Source organism: Trichosurus vulpecula, chromosome 9, assembly GCF_011100635.1.
Source record: "Trichosurus vulpecula isolate mTriVul1 chromosome 9, mTriVul1.pri, whole genome shotgun sequence".
Taxonomy (NCBI): domain Eukaryota; kingdom Metazoa; phylum Chordata; class Mammalia; order Diprotodontia; family Phalangeridae; genus Trichosurus; species Trichosurus vulpecula.
In genome coordinates this window covers 41,957,355-41,974,405 of record NC_050581.1, presented here as the reverse complement: position 1 = coordinate 41,974,405, position 17,051 = coordinate 41,957,355, and the positions used below count along the sequence as shown (strand labels likewise).

The 17,051-nt window shown below is 37.6% G+C and overlaps 1 protein-coding gene across 1 annotated transcript in view; it reads left to right on the top strand.

Annotated features, from left to right (window-relative positions):
- LPAR1 (lysophosphatidic acid receptor 1) overlaps positions 1-17,051 on the top strand; it is a 140,508-nt gene that overhangs the window by 41,005 nt on the left and 82,452 nt on the right. Inside the window, exon 2 of the mRNA XM_036739438.1 lies at positions 4,282-4,444. Within this exon, the coding sequence (XP_036595333.1) occupies positions 4,394-4,444 (51 nt within the window). The 5' untranslated portion in view covers positions 4,282-4,393. The remainder of the gene's footprint in view (positions 1-4,281; positions 4,445-17,051) is intronic.

Genomic DNA, 17,051 nt, shown 5'->3' with positions numbered 1-17,051 from the left:
GTCAGTCAAATGAAGAGGAGAAGGAAATACAGGGTGGCAGTGGGCAGCCCTTGATACCTGCTGATTCATACAGATCTCAAAACTGAAGCAGTTAACACCGTAGCATGGGTGATATTTTCAATAAAACAGGAAAACAGCTGGTAACCAAGCTTCTATTATACTGTGATCTTTCTCTAAAATGTGGTGTGAAGTTTATGTTACCATTGTCTCTTTCATGTTAGAATAAAACTTTTTTACATACCGAGATCATTACAATGGCCTTCTGCTTGATTTCTCTGCCTCAGGTCTTTCCCTGCTCCAGTTCATCCTTCACTTAGCTGCCAAAGTGGTCTTTCTAAAATACTGATCTTACCTAATCATCACCCATAAGTCCTTTGAAGACTTAGTTGATCATTACTTGGATCAGAATTCTTCCTTTTAGCTGCTTGACTTCATAGTGTTGTTCTCTCTATATTAATTGTTCCCCTGGTTCTGTTCACTCCATTCTATAGCAGTTCATATACCCAGGATTCTATGAAATTGTCTCATTAGTCATGTACAAGAATTCATAGACCACAGTTTGCTTATTCATTTCCTAGTTTTCCGAGAAGCCCTGGGTCACCCTATCTTTCAGTTAATAAGCATTTTACCCTCAATTCCATTTCCCCTTTACTGCATTAAAAAAAAAACCAAACCCAAAACTCTTGTAAGAAAAATGCAGAGTCATACAAAACAGATTCTCATATTGGCCCAAGGAAGCTAGATGTGCAAAACTGTGCATCTCATTCTGCATATTTAGTCCATCATTCTTCATCATTGAGTGTCTGGAATCATGGTCTGCATTGCATTGATTATTGAGTTCTTAAGTCTTTTGAAGTTATTCATTTTCCAAAGATTGTTGTTATAGTTCTCCTGTAGTTAATTGTTCTCCTGGTTCTGCTCACGTCATTCTGTATCTTTTCATAGAAGTCTTCTCAGGTTTCTCTGAAGCCATCGCCTTTGTGGTTTCTCACAAAGGTGCTTCTTAGATTTGAGTTCTTTTCTTTGCTACCAACCTCTCCTTTAAATCTTCCCTTCTGGTATATTTTACTTGTAGCTATTCCTTTCCCAGTATTACCCTCCCTCTTCCTCCTTTATATCTCAGCTTGTTTCCCTGTTGAGTTTGTTGTATTTCCAAACCAAACTTATTTTTTGTGCATGTTCAATCCTCCATTGTTCATTTCAGATAAAAGTGATGTTTGTCTGATGCCTGTTCCCCATAATGCCTTCCTTCATGTTTATATATTCTCACATGCCCAAATTATGAGAATAACATGATAATAGCTGGCATCAACATAGTGTTTTAAGTTTTGCAAAGTAGTTCACAAACATTATTTCTTTTTATCTTTACAACAACCCTGGGAGGTAGGTGCTATTAGCCCCATTTTATAGGTGAGGCAATTGAGGCCCAGAGAGACTTGCCTATGGTCACATAGGTCCAGTGCTCTATCTACTTTGCCAGCTAGCTGCCTTTAAAAAGCAAGAAGAAATAGCAAGTTTTGTTTATCTTTCTCCTTTCTATACTGGTGTAGTTATCTTTTTATATTCACTTCTCTTTCCCCTTTTTATATTCACTTCTCTTTCCCGTCTTCAAATTTAGGGTTTTTTTGGGGGGGGGTGCAGCCCTTTATCTTTGGTGCCTCCAGACACGAAGCCTTGTAGGCTATGTTTGTCCCATAGCCTATATATGGGTCTTGCCCACATGCCCATTGAAAAAAAGAGAGAGAAACTAAAGTTAAGAGATTACACTTTTTGCCCAAGACTATACAGTGAATAGGTGGGAGAGCTGAGATTAGAACTCATCTTTGGAGTAGTGTGCTTGTTATATACACATACATGTACATATACATATACCACTGCACTTGTTGCATCTGTGGTCCTCCTGGTGCTCACTTGCTGGTGAAGTCTTTTTTTTCTAGTTCTCTTGGACTTCTGGCTGACTTTTTGTGTAATTCTGAGGTGGAACATGCCACTTGTTATTTCATCAGATTCCTAGCTCTTTATTTGGTCTCTTGCTTTACCTCAGGGTTTTTCTGGAGCAGGTATGGAGGAGCTGGGCAACCTGCCTCTTCTTCAGGCAGCCATCTCGGCAAGAAGTCTGAGAAACTACCAAAAGCATTTTCTAGAGAGAGGTTTTTTTCAAAATTTCACTATTTGTGGCGGTTTTTTATTTTCATTTTACATTTTAAATTAAAACCAAATAATTACCCAAGGTTCTTAATTGCTTCTTTTTTTAGTATGAATAAATGAATGAAAAAGCACTAATAAGCACTGTGTGAGTTAATGTGCTAAGTGTTGTGAATAAGGATAGACTGGAAACTGATTTCTTTTTTTGTTTTGTTTTGTTTTTGGAGGGGGGAAGGTAGGGCAATTGGGGTTAAGTGACTTGCCCAAGGTCACACAGCTAGTAAGTGTCAAGTGTCTGAGGCCGGATTTGAACTCAGGTCCTCCTGACTGCTGGGTCGGTAGCTCTACTCACTGCGCCACCTAGCTACCTCTGGAAACTGATTTCATTGCTATAGATTACTCAGAAGTAGGGAAACTCCGCCTCTGCCAATGCAGGTCAAAGCCTGCTTTGTAACTTACAGTCTTAGAGAGTTGCTAAACCATCATGAAGTTGTGTTCTGCCCAGGATCACACAACTTGTGTTTGGGGTGGAGAGGGTGATATTGAACTTGTGTTTACAAGCCAGGCCACAGTATAGATAGAAAAAGGAAGATAGTTGCTGTCTTCTAGAAGCTTAGAGAAGACAGCACATGTAAGGGAGGCTTGGTGGTCAAGGAGGAGTATTTTAGTCAGGGAAGTGACAGAGATAGTGAATAGATACAGAAGATAATTCATACAGAAGACCTGTGTTCTTTTTAGGAGTGCTAATATTGTATTTCTTAGCAGAGAAAGCAAGAGGTGGAGTCAGGGGTGATGGTGGGTAATGTTAGTTATGGTGAATGCTCATCAATCCAAAATTTTATTTTAGACAATGATCATAGTTCTTTACACTTAGAGAGTACTTAATGTTTGCAAATCACTGTCACCTGTATTACATTTAATCTTTACAATAACCCTGTCAGTAACCCTGGCTGATATTCTTATACTCATTTTGTTAAACAGATGAGAAAACTGAGTCCAAAGATATATATATATATATATATATATATATATATATAAAATAGGTGGTAGAATTACTCTAAAACTCATCTTTTGACCAGTGTGCTTGTCAAGCTGGATATGAACTTTCTAATGATTTAAAGCTCCCCAGGAAATCATGTAACCTTATTCTTTGTGGGTGATCCTAGAAAATTGTATTCTAATAACTTTGGGGCATTGAGGAGAGGGGAGTGAGGGACATACAATTTTTATTTTATTTTATTTTTCTTCCAATAGAGATAATTTCTTCTTTTTCCTCTCTTGTATTGTTATCCAAACATAACAGCATTTTGGCAAAATTGGATGTTTATATGCCAGTAGGGGATTTTACTTTAGAGTGTTCTTTGATGGACACATTGCCACCCTCTCCATTTTTGGGGTCAGAGCCAGTGATTTCATTGGTTACAGGAAGCTGAGAATTCTCTCCCCAATCTTGAGCCATAATTCTCTTGCAATTTTTAGTTTTTGATAATTCTGGGGGAGGCTTTAGAGGTTAAATGATTTCCCCAGTGTTGCTTCGCTAGTGTGTCAGAAGTAGGTCTTGAGCCAAAGTCCTTCTGATTCCAAGGTTAGCCTTCAATCCACAATACCTTAAGTGTAGCTGTACTTTGTGCAGGATATCTTAACAGCTACTGCTGCTCCAGAAAAAAACAACAAAATATTAGCCCTCTTCTACGCTAGGTTATGTGTTTTTCCCTTTTCAGTGTTGTTTGGTTATAATTTATAAGTGCATTTAGCTTGCCAACACAATTAACATTTCAATTATCTACGTAATCGTTATTTAGTTAGAATAGGTTCTTGCCCTCCATATATAAAAATGGATGACTCTCCCATATTGCTTTGCCAGTAGGCACACAGAATATAATAGGCAATAGAAATAGAAATTTATTTAAAAATTATATAAACACAACATGTAAAGTCATATATCCATTATAAAAATAGCAGATGAGGTTCCAAAAGTTTGTGTTTGGCTGTGGATTTATGGTATACCTAATCTGTTATTATGGATAATTAGGGCGGTTTGATTTGTTCCTCCAATAGTTTATCATGATCATGATGCCTTTGTCTTTTGTTCTTCTTGTGTGTGATTTCGCTTTTTGTCTTCTTTTCCTATTCTAGGAGCACAGAACTCTACCAGTATGACTGACATTTGATAAGTAACACCAGGACTTGGACTCACAGTTCAGCAGTGTTGAAGAGGGACCCCCCTCCGTGCATCTCCTTAGCTACCATGGCTGCCCCCTCTGCTGTGGTGCCATTCTCGGTGGTGTCTCAGCCACAAGTAAGTAACATAAGGCAAGATTTGACTAGGAAAGAATTTGCTAGTCATTACTGAGCTTTTGGGTAGGATTCTTGAAAGTATGTAGCATTGCATTTTTTAAAAATCTCATAAAATCACCATTTGGGATGTATTTAGGTTTTTTCCACTGAAAAAATATTAGCTTATAAAGGAGATACCATTTAGGACAAGTAACCAGCAAAAAATAATGAACAAATCAGCTTTCTAAGGCAGAACCGTATTTAATCATAATTAGGGAAACCTTTATTTTCTTTTTTTAAAAATAATTGATTTTTTATAATATTTTCTGTTTCTTATAGTGTCTTATGTATTTTTATGCCCCCCCACCCCAACCCTTCTATATGACAAATAGCATTTTTTTCAGAGAGGGGAAAAAAAAGTCAGCAGAAGTGATTGATACATTGTAAAAGGCCAAAAACATGTGTAATGTTTTAATGTGTAATGTAAACACCTACGGACCTCTGGCCTCCATGAAGTGGTAGGTGGAGTTGTTTCCTCATTTTTCTTCGTTTGAGTCCCACTTGATCTTTATAATTTTGTTTCATTTACTTTTGATTTTTTTGGCACACCATTCTCTGCATTTCATTGTTGTAGTAACTTTGTTGTAGTTACTTTCTATATTGTTTTCTTGACTCTGTTTACTTCATTCTGCATCAGTTCCTACAGATCTTTCTGTGGTTCTCTTTATTCTTTGCATACAGCAGTAGTATTGTTACATTCATGTACCACAACTTGTTTAGCCATTCCTAGTTGATGGGCATCTCCTTTGTTTCCAGTTCTTACCTATCATGAAACATACAGCTATAAATATTTTGGTACCTATGAGGCCTTTTTTCTTTTTGAGAAGGAAGCCTTGATTTTCAATGATCAGAATGCATGGCTGATATTTTTGACTTCAAACTTAAGATAGCTTAATTAGCTACTCCTTGAAAAAGGTAAGGGCCGTTGTTCTGTGTGCCGTGTATATTTGGGCTTCACTGGGATATCCAAGGGATAGATAGCAACCTATTAAACATTTCCTGATGTCACATGTTTGTGTTCATTTGTACATAGTATCTAGGGTTTTCCTTTCATTTCCTTTCATTATGTTTCTTTTACTCTCCTAACAAACCCTTAGACTCACAAATAATTCTTTTTTCAAAGTATACTGAAGTTATGGCAAAGATATATTAATAATAATTCAGGGAGCATAAGTTGACCAAAGATGTTTAATGTCATTTTTGTTCATATTAGCACAGCCTGAGTTTCCTTCCAACCTTCCTCATTTTTTTATCTCCGTATCTATGCACACAGCTGTATTATTAGCTGCATTGTTATTTTTGTGGGGACGTGTGCTTTCATCAATGTAGTAAACCCCTAACATAGATTGTGAAAATCACTCCATTGATACAGCTAGATTTCTGTTTGCCAGGGGGCACTGAGAGGTTACGTGACTTGTCCAAGGTCACATAGTTAGTATATCAAAATTGAAACCATGTTTTCCAAGTCTGGTCTTTCATTCAACATACTGAACTGCCTCTTAATGACTTTTATTCTAAGAGCTAAAAAAAAAAAAAATCAAACAAACCCAAAACCAACCAAACCAAAGAAGTCTGAAGAAGAGAGTCATCTTGATAGATGCTCTTGGCTTAGAGTTGGAAGGAACCTTAAAGGCTCTCTGGTCTAACTCATTTTACAGATAAGGAAATTGAGGACCAGGATCATATAACTAGTATTTAAGGTGGGATTTAAACCTTGTTTTTCCTGAATCCAGTGACCAGCATTCTATCTGTTTTGATGTTGCCTCTCAAATGTTTCCAAGATAGGAATAAACTGAAAAACTTTTTTTCCTTCATAGAATTTTATAGACCACAGCTTTTTGGTTGGATTCTTAGAGAACACATTTTTAAAAAATGGGGATGAGGTAGTGGGATGACTTGGTGTATCCTACATGTTTATACTCTTACTTCCTTCCCCAGTTCTCAATGGAGAGGAATATGAGAACCTGTGGTACTTTGAAATGTTACCTATAAATTCCAGTGCTTCTTACTTAAAGCAACATGTGTCACATTTGTTATTGTCATTTAACATTTTAAAAAGTTCTAGTCCCAAAATAAGATACACAGGCAATGGGGCGTAGAAATTTATCTTGCCCTACAAGAAAGGAAGGGAAAAGGGGATGGGAGGGGAGTGGGATAATAGAGGGGAGGGCTGACTGGGGAACAGGGCAACCAGAATATATGCCATCTTGGAGTGGGGGGGAAGGTAGAAATGGGGAGAAAATTTGTAATTCAAACTCTTGTGAAAATCAATGCTGAAAACTAAATATGTTAAATAAATTTAAATTAAAAAAAAAGTTCTAGTCCCCCATTTCAATTTGTTTGGTGCCAGAACTGTGTCATGTGTATTTTTCTTTCTAGTAAATGAATCTTTCCCTCCTCAGCACTTAATTTACCTTTGGGTATTTATTTTTCGCACCCCCAGAGAGTTTTTTCTTCTATCTTCTTGTCCATGAAATAGGAAAAGAGATTTGATTTCTTTATTTGAGGTGATTATTTCAAAGCCCAGTTCAGCTGTCACTCTGCAAAGGCTATTTTGGAGTTTTTGGGAAATGAGATTAGCCTTGAACTAATCAATCTTCAGTGCAAAGGACACAATGCTACTTACCCCTTGACAGAAAGGTGATGGACTAATTTGAAGGATGAGACACTCATTTTTGGGCATAGCAAACATAGAAATTTGTTTTGCTTGACTATCCTTATTTGTTACAAGGTTGGTTTTTAAAAAAGTTTTTTTTTCCTTCAGGGATGACGGCATGTGGGGAGGATAAAAAAATAAATACTTAAAAAATAAAGTTATTTCCAGTTCTAGTTTCCTGGCTAAGACACAGGAGTGTCTTTCAGCTATCCCTGGTCAGAATTTCTTTATCTCATCTCACCAATCCAGAAAATTTTTGTTAATCACTTATCGTGTGAATGATACTATGCCAAGTTCTCATGATTGCCCCCCTGCCCCTTCCCCTCCAAAAGAGTGAAATCAACCTCTGTGCTCAAGGCGATTATTCACTTTTTAATTTTTTTTACTATAGTTAATTTCCTGTTTGTAAAAATCAATTGAAATTTTTTATTGATAACTTAACAAATTTCACAAGGGGAAAACATTTTTTTAAAAAAAATGGGAGTACTCAGTTCATATATATGATAAAATATATGGGGAGATAGTGTCTCACTGCACAAATAAAAATTGTGGCTGAAAGTTGAACATAATTACATTCAAGCTAAGTGAAATGAAGCAAATTCCAAAATATTTCTTTTCTACTTCTTGAAGATGCTTTTGAACTCAAAATCAAGCATCAAACCAGAACCTTTATAAAATCACTTTGAAATGTTGTAAGCACAATTGTGTGTCTATGACAGTTTCCTTGCTAGTGTTTGCACAGCAGTGAAGGAATGCAGCTGAAAGGTATATAGGGAGAAAAAAAGATATTTCCTTTGCTAGCTTCCACTGCTGGTAAACTCCAACAATATGTTTGTGTCATTTCGGAGAGGGATTTGAGGAAGGATGCAAGGATCAGGAGCCCAATAGACTAGCATTAGTGATGCAGCATAACAGCATTGTGGTGGAAATGAAATTTTATCAACTTTTGCTTTTTTTGCATCACCGTTGTTATCCCAAATATACTTTCCCCTCTTTTTTCCCCTCCCAGAGAGTCATCCCATATCACAAATAGTATTTTGCTGGTGGGTAGTTTATATATAAGAGATGGGCTAGTCTCCATTCCCTTATGGGAGGCAGCTGGTAGCTTGAGGGGAGTCTGCATCCCCTGGATTGTCTATGTAGACCAGTAATTATAAGGTTTATTAAATACTTTTTATGTATTATTTCATTTGAGCCCTACAGTAACCCTGTGAGATAGCAAATACTGGTATTGTTATCTCTATTTTATAGATGAGGAAACTGAGGTTCAATGACTCGTCTAGAATCACTTAAACCCTCTCTATTGCATCTGCTCCCCTCAGAAAGGGGATCTCCCTGTTAGATGAACTGCTTAGGATCATGGTTTTAAAGTCAGAAGGGTCCTTAGAGGCTTTTGAACCCAAACCCCTTCATTATTCAGGTGATGTCCTATAAAGACTGACCACATGGGGTCAAGTAGCCAGTAGGATTCGAACTCAGGTCTTCCATACCCCCAGTTATCACCCTGGTGCCCCTCAGGAGACTGACTTGAGATAGTTATACTGCTAGAAATTCATTTTATAGGCTAATGAGAAGTTCATATGCTCGAAAGGCTAAACTTCAGCCCCAAAGGTCTTGATCTACTACTATTGATGCTACTATGCGTTTATTTAGTGCCCTAGTGTTTGCAAATTGTTTACAACTATTATCTCATTTGGTCTTTACAGTGACCCTGGAAGGTAGGTGCTATTATTAGCTCCAGTTCACATTTAGGAAACTGAGGTACAGAGGTGTCAAGTGACTTGCCTTGGTCATACAGCTAGTGGCTGAGGCAGTGTTTGAACTTGAGTCTTCTTGACTCCGGGCCCAGTGCTCTATCTTCCGTGCTAACTGGCTGCCTATTGAATCATATATCCCCTTGCATTGCCACCTGGTTGAAGCACGCATGTGCTTTTCTCCATCGCTTGACTGAAAGCTTGTAGAGAAAAGGAACAGTGTATTATATGCAGTGTGCCTGGCACAGGGCACATAGTTGGTGCTCAATAAATACTTGCTAAATGTTCGAAAGTGGGGCAGCTAGGTGGTGCAGTGAGTAGAGCGGTATTTGTCGGCTAGGCTCAAACAGCTACCCCTGTAGTGGTCTGTTGTTGTTCAGCCATTTTTCAGTTGTGTCCATTTGGGGGTTTCTTGGCAAAGATATCAAATGGTCTTCCATTTTCTTCTCCAGTTCATTTTACAGATGAGAAAACTGAGGCAAGCAGAGTTAAGGTGACTTCAGGGCCTGCATCACCTAGCTGCCTCACTAGTATGCTAGTTTACCATTTTTGTTTTTGTTTTCACTTAAAATTTTTAAAAGTTTTATTGATGGGCTTTGTTTTTATGTTGCAAACATTTCTAGATTATTCCTATTCCTTGAGAAGTCTCTTGTAACAAAATATAATAAGAAAAACTAAATACAGTGATCTCTTCTGAAAGTGCATGCAACTTTCCACATATGTAGCACCCCTTCCCCAACCTCTTGATTGTTAAAGTGTTTTTATTAAAATTAACACAAGTATTTTCTCTCAGCTACTACCCACTGGGGGAAAAAAAGACAAATTTCTTGTAACATATGCATAGTCAAGCAAAACAAATTCCCTCCTTGTTTGTAGTAAAAAATAGATATTTTTTTTCATTCTGCACCTAATGTGCACTATCCCCTCTGTCAGGTGGTACCTAGTACAATTTATCACTGTTCCATCGAAGTCATGGATGGTTATCGTATTGATATTAGTGTTTTTACAGCCTCCAGTTCATTGTTTTTACAGTGTTCTTATTGGATTAATTGTCCTAGTTCTACTAATTTTTTTCATCAGTTTATAAAAGTCTTCAAAATTGTTTTTTAAAAAATAATTTTGATAATTAGAGTATAATTGTTCTTCTGGTCTTCATTCTGCAAAAGTTCATATAAATCTTTACAGGTATCTTTCATTTTTTACAGTGTACTAGTGTTCCGTCACATTCATATACCACAATTCCTTTAATTAGTCCTTGGTTGTCGGGTTTCTCTTTAGTTTCCAGTTTTTTGGTCCCCACAAAAAGAATTGCTAAAACAACTTTTTTTATATAGGATCTTTTCCTATTTCTCTGGGTTCTTTTGGATATAGACCTAGAACTGTTAAAATATAAATATCAATAAAAATGTAAACGCACACACAGGCCCTTACAGATACTAGTCTCACTTAGCTAAATGGTACAGTGGATAGTACTCCCAGCCTTGAGTCAGGAAGACCTAAATTCAAATCCAGCCTCAGACACTTTCTAGCTGTGTGACCCTGGGTAAGTCACTTAACCCTGTTTGCCTCAGTTTCCTTATCTGTAAAATGAGCTGGACAAGGAAATGGCAAACCACTCTAGTATCTCTGCCAAGAAAACCTCAAATAGAGTCATGGAGACGTGACTGAAATGACTCAACAACAACAAAGAGTGCACAACCACAAAAAGATCACTTACCTATCCCATAATACAAGTGAAAGACTGGAACTTAAGAGCTATTGTCTTGTGGATGTGCCATTTTTCTATGCTAAATTGTCTGTGAAGAGACTGTGGTTCAATCTCCAGGGTGTGGTAGAGGGGGAAGAAAATCGACTCTACTATCGCACCCCTGAAACTTACCACCTTGGGCAAGCTCTGTTGTTTCCCAATGGCAAAATTAAGGGTTTTGACCAGATGACTCTAACATTCCTTAAGTTCTGAATCTATGGCCCTTATGTACTGAACACAGAAAGGCGGGAAGAGTGCCAGATTCAGGATCAGAGGACTTGGGTTTCAACTTTGGCAGCCACCACTGATCACCTGTATACTCTTAGGTGTGGGGTTTGTTTCTTCCATCTGCAGAGTCAAAGATTTGGTCCCTTCTAGCTCTAATGTGCCATGTCACATATGACTCTTAAGTCCCAGGTGTTTTCCATTCTACCACACAGACTTCTATGTACAAACATGAGCACTATGCACTACATGCTTGATTGTACTCATTGGTGATATATTCTTAAGTGGTTTAAGAATATCCATTTTTAATTTTTAAAATTTTATTATTATATATTATTATAAAATTAATTTTTAATTAACATGGTCTATTTTCTAATAAAATAACTCTCTGAAGACTACTTCTTTTTTTTATTTTTATTTTTAGTTTACAACACACGGTTCTACATAATTTTGAGTTCCAGATTTTCTCCCCTCCCTCCCCCCTCCCTCCCCAAGACGGCATGGAATCTCATATAACTACCATGTATAACTTCGCATTGAATTAATTTATACACTAGTCAAGTTGTAGAGAAGAATTATGACCAATGGAATGAATCATGAGAAAGAAGAAACAGAACCAAAAAAAACAAACCCAAAAACAAAAACAAAAGAGAAGAAAAAAAGGCGAGCATGAAGTGTGCCTCAATCTGCATTCAAACTTCATAGTTCTTTCTCTGGATGTAGATAGCATTCTCCATCGTGAGTCCTTTGGAGTTGTCCTTGCACCTTGCGTTGCTGAGAAGAGTGAGGTCTGTCAGGGTTGGTCCTCACGGAATCCATATATCTGTGGTTGTGTACAATGTTCTCCTGGCTCTGCTTCGCTCACTCAGCATTATATCGTGTAGGTTTTTCCAGGTTGTTATGAAGTCTGTATCATCCCCATTTCTTATGGCACAATAGTATTCCATTACCTTCATATACCACAGCTTGTTTAGTCATTTCCCAATTGATGGGCATCCCTTTGATTTCCAATTCTTGGCTACCACAAAAAGAGCCGCTATAAATATTTTTGTACATATGGGTCCTTTTCCCGCTTGTGTGATTTCTTTGGGATACAACCCTAGAAGTGGTATTGCTGGGCCAAAGGGTGTGAACATTCCTATGGCCCTTTGGGCGTAGTTCCAAATTACTCTCCAAAATGGCTGGATCATCTCACAACTCCACCAGCAATATAACAATGTTCCAATTTTCCCACATCCTCTCCAGCATTTATCATTTTCCTGTTTTGTTATTTTAGCCAATCTGACAGGAGAGATGTGGTATCTAAGAGTTGTTTTGATTTGCATTTCTCTTAATCAGTAGTGATTTAGAGCATTTTTTCATATGCCTATAGATAGCTTTAATTTCTTCCTCTGAAAACTGCCTGTTCATATCCTTTGACCATTTCTCAATTGGGGAATGGCTTGTATTCCTATATATTTGGCTCAGTTCCCTGTATATTTTAGAAATGAGGCCTTTATCAGAGACACTAGTTGTAAAGATTTTCTCCCAATTTTCTGCTTTCCTCCTAATTTTTGTTGCATTGGCTTTTTTTGTACAAAAACATTTCAATTTAATATAATCAAAATTATCCATTTTGCATTTTGTAATGCTCTCTATCTCTTGTTGGGTCATGAATTCTTTTATTTTCCATAAATCTGATAAGTAAGCTATTCCTTGCTGTCCCAAATTACTTATAGTATCAGCCTTGACTCTTAAATCATGAACCCATTTTGACTTTATTTTGGTATATGGTGTAAGATATTGGTCCACGCCCAGTTTCTGCCCTACCATTTTCCAGTTTTCCCAACAGTTTTTGTGAAATAGTGAATTACATGTGAATTCTATCAAACATTTAAAGAACAACTAATTCCAGTACTTTGTAGACTATTTGGGAAAATAGGTGAAGAAGGAGTCCTACCAAATTCTTTTTATGACACAAATATGGTGCTAATACCCAAACCAGGTAGAGTCAAAACAGAGAAAAAAAATTATAGACCAATTTCTCTAATGAATATTGATGCAAAAATTTTAAATAAAATATTAGCAAAAAGATTGCAGCAACTTATCATGAGAATAATACACTATGACCAGGTAGGATTTATTCCAGGAATGCAAGGCTGGTTCAATATTAGGAAAACAATTAGCATAATTGACCATATCAACAACAAAACTAGCAGAAACCATATGATCATCTCAATAGATGCAGAAAAAGCCTTTGACAAAATATAACACCCATTCCTATTAAAAACACTAGAAAGCATAGGAATAAATGGAGCCCTCCTTAAAATTATAAATAGCATCTACCTAAAACCATCAACAAGCATTATTTGTAACAGGGATAAGCTAGATGCATTCCCAATAAGATCAGGGGTGAAACAAGGATGTCCATTATCACCCCTACTATTCAATTTGGTACTAGAAACGTTAGCTGTAGCAATAAGAGAAGAAAAAGAAATTGAAGAATTAGAATAGGAAAAGAAGAAACTAAATTATCACTTTTTTGCAGATGATATGATGATTTATTTAGAGAATCCTAGAGAATCAAGTAAAAAACTACTTGAAATAATAATCAACTTTAGCAAAGTTGAAGGATATAAAATAAACCCACATAAATCCTCAGCATTCCTATACATTGCTGACAAAGCCCAACAGCAAGAGATAGAAAGAGAAATTCCATTCAAAGTTACTGTAGACACTATAAAATATTTGGGAGTCTATTTGCCAAGACAAACCCAGGGCCTATACGAACATAACTATGAAACACTTTTCACGCGAATAAAGTCAGATCTAAATAAATGGAAAAATATCAGTTGCTCATGGTTAGGCGGAGCTAATATAATAAAAATGACAGGTTTACCTAAATTAGTCTATTCAGTGCTATACCAATTGAACTACCAAAAAATTATTTTACTGAGCTGGACAAAATAATAACAAAATTCATCTGGAAAAACAAGAGGTCTAGAATATCTAGGGTGTTAATGAAAAGAAATGCTAGAGAAGGTGCCCTAGCCATACCACATATTAAACTGTACTACAAAGCAGCAGTCATCATAACTACCTGGTACTGGCTAAGAAACAGAGGTGTGGATCAGTGGAATAGGATAGGAATACAAGATGGAGAAGTCAACAACTATAGCAATCTACTCTTTGATAAACCCAAAGAGGCCAGCTGAAGCTACTTCTGATAATAATTCTAATAAGAATACTAATTCATTTGCCTTTTAGGAAGCAGGCAGAGGTTGAGTGATTTTTCCAAAGTTACATGGCTAGTAAGTGTCTGGGGAAGAATTTAAATTCAGGTCTTCACGACTCCAAGTCCATTGCTCTGTCTACCCACTATGCCAACTAGCTGCCTCTACATATATACAGACATACACAAACACATATATTTGTATATGTGCCTATATATGCCTATATATATGTAGATATATGACTATACACACACGCATGTTTTCCCAATAAAAGAGTAAGCTATTTGAAATCAGTAACTTTCCTTTTTGTATTTGTATCTCCAGTGCCTGAGGCTTAATGCATGTTTGTTGATTCATTAGAGGAGTAACTAGTAATCCAATTTGGCTGAAACATAGGGTTTATGAAAGAGACTGTCTGGTAGGGTAAGCTGGCACCATTGTAGAGGGCTTTAAATGCCAGACTGAGTTTGTATTTAATTTTAGAGGCAAGAAGGAAGCACTGAAGATTTTTCAGATGATAGTGATATAATCACACTTTGGTGACTTTGGAAGTTGGGTGTGTGAGAAATGCGGTTTTGGGGATCACTGGACTTCCTAGGCAGGGCCACAAGTCCTGAGGAAGAACCCCGTGATAATCCCTAAGGAAGGCTGTGCAGACCACAGGACTCCCAGGGGAAGGCCAAGTGGTAGCCCCCCCTTCCTCTTAATCTGTGGGGATCACAGGGCTCCTAGGGGTCAGACTCTAAGGAGAACCCAAGTGATGGCCCCTTAGAATGGTGGTAAGATCACAAGTCTCCCTGAGACAGGGCCAGACGACCCAAGTGATGTCCCCTTAAGAAGGCTATGCAGACCACAGGGTTCCCCAAGGGAATCCCTCTTAACACCGCAGTGGGGATCACAGGACACCCCAAGCCAAGATCCAGAAGTAAGCCCGGCGAGCTTTTGCTGCTCGTTGCTTTCCTTCCTTTAACCTTAGGAAGATCCATGTGATTTGCCCATTCTCACCCAAAGAACTCAGGACCAGAGTGGGCAGAGGAAGGCATTTTATTACACTCCTCGAGAGAGCAGGTGTAGTGCTCACTGGAACACTCACACTGATACAGCTGCAGGAGCAGGGGTAACCATTTCCTCCACTCCTGCTAGAGTTATGGTTAGTTTACAATCTTTGTTTTTTACATAGTTTTCCTAGGTTATACAGCTTATATAGATAGCATAATAAGGATACAGAAGCAAAAGTGAAGTTGATTAGATTTTCCTTGTCTTAGTTTAGGATTAAACTACATTCTTTTACTTCCCCTACTTTCCCTCTTCAACATATGCAAATTATGCAAATCAGTAGGCCTGGATTCTTGACCAAGACCAGACCCTAGATGTGCTTGAACTGGTTCAACCTGGTTTGGCCTCTCTAATTCCCCTGACTGCCTTCTCAAAAAGGATGTATACAAGCCTCTGACCTCTCACCTGACCGACCTTGAGGCCTGATTTCTTCTAAAGCTGGGATGGTGGAGGGGGAAGTACACCTTTAGTTCTGTGGAAACAAAACTCCTCCTCCCATTTCTTACAGGTGGATGATGAATTTGGGGAAGTAGAGACGGGAAGCAGGGATACCACCTAGGAAGGCTATTAGAATAGTCTAAGAAAAAGGTGATGAAGTCCTCCAACTTGTGAGTGGAGAGAAGGGGATAGATCTGAGGGATGTTTGACAAGAGATAAAATTGATTCAGTTTTAGCAGCTGAATGGATTTAGGAGGTGAGACAGGAGGACTCATATTTGACTCCAGGTATCTGGAAAAATGGATGTACCATCCATAGACTTAGGAAGGTTTGGATCATCACCTAGCAGTTTTGAATATGGTTGTGTTAATTATTGTAATGATCCCTCAAATGTTTCATTTTGGTGTTATTCACTATTTCAGGTTATATTTAAACTAGAAAATCAAAGGATTTTTTTTACACTCAGTCATTGTATAATTTTGTTAAATTTGCTTCCACATTTAGCCTTCTTCTCTCTCCAGAAGATAATCTCTGAACCTGAAGAGAATTCTGTGCTGTATTCATATGGTGCTATACAGAAAATTAAAACAATACCTCTGCTATGCAAATCAAAGAATGAAGCTTCTTTGTGATGGCATAGTGAAAGTGAAATCCCCCACTGACCAGCAGGAGAAAATTAACTGCACAGTTTAATGTGCTGAAAGTGCAGCATATAGTGTACTTTTCACCATCCATTTGTGGATTGCAGGCAAGTCCCACATTATAAACACCTGTGTCTTATGAGCATTCTTGAGGACTTGACAGGATAACTATAAACTACTTTTCAATTTCACTTACTTCACATATCTAATCAATTGCCAAAACTTTTCATTTCTCCCTTCCCAGCATCCTCTTCCATAAATCCCCTTCTCTCTACTCATCCTGGTTCAAGCTCTTATACTGTGTTTTGTCTGGACTATTTCAGTATCGTCCTAATTGGACTTTCTGCCTCAAGTCTCTCCCTACTTCAGTCTGTTTTCCTAAAGTATAGTTCTGACCAGTCCACTCCTCAGTGGCTCTTCGTTGCCTTAAAATATGAAGCCCTCTATTTGGCATTTAAGGTTCTTCCCATTCTGGCCCTTTCTAATATTTCCAAGTTTCTTTAGATTCTATAGTACAGAGATATCAGGCTACCTACAATTCTTCATGTATCACCACACTGTCTCACTCACATTTCTTTAGGAAATATACGTACCAAGTTCCAATCAACTTAGAGGGTTTTACATTATAACCTCAAGTAGTAGGAATTAATAGAGATCTGAAAGGTAGGGAATCCAGGTTTATAGGCCAATTTCTCCTACTATCAGTGTATTTTGCAAGTACTTTTAAAGAATCACTAAAATCAGAGCCTGAGTGCAGATTGAAGACATTTTTTCTTTATTTTCTTTCTCTTGTCTGTGTTTTCTTTCACAGCATGACTTATATGGAAATTTGTTTTCCAT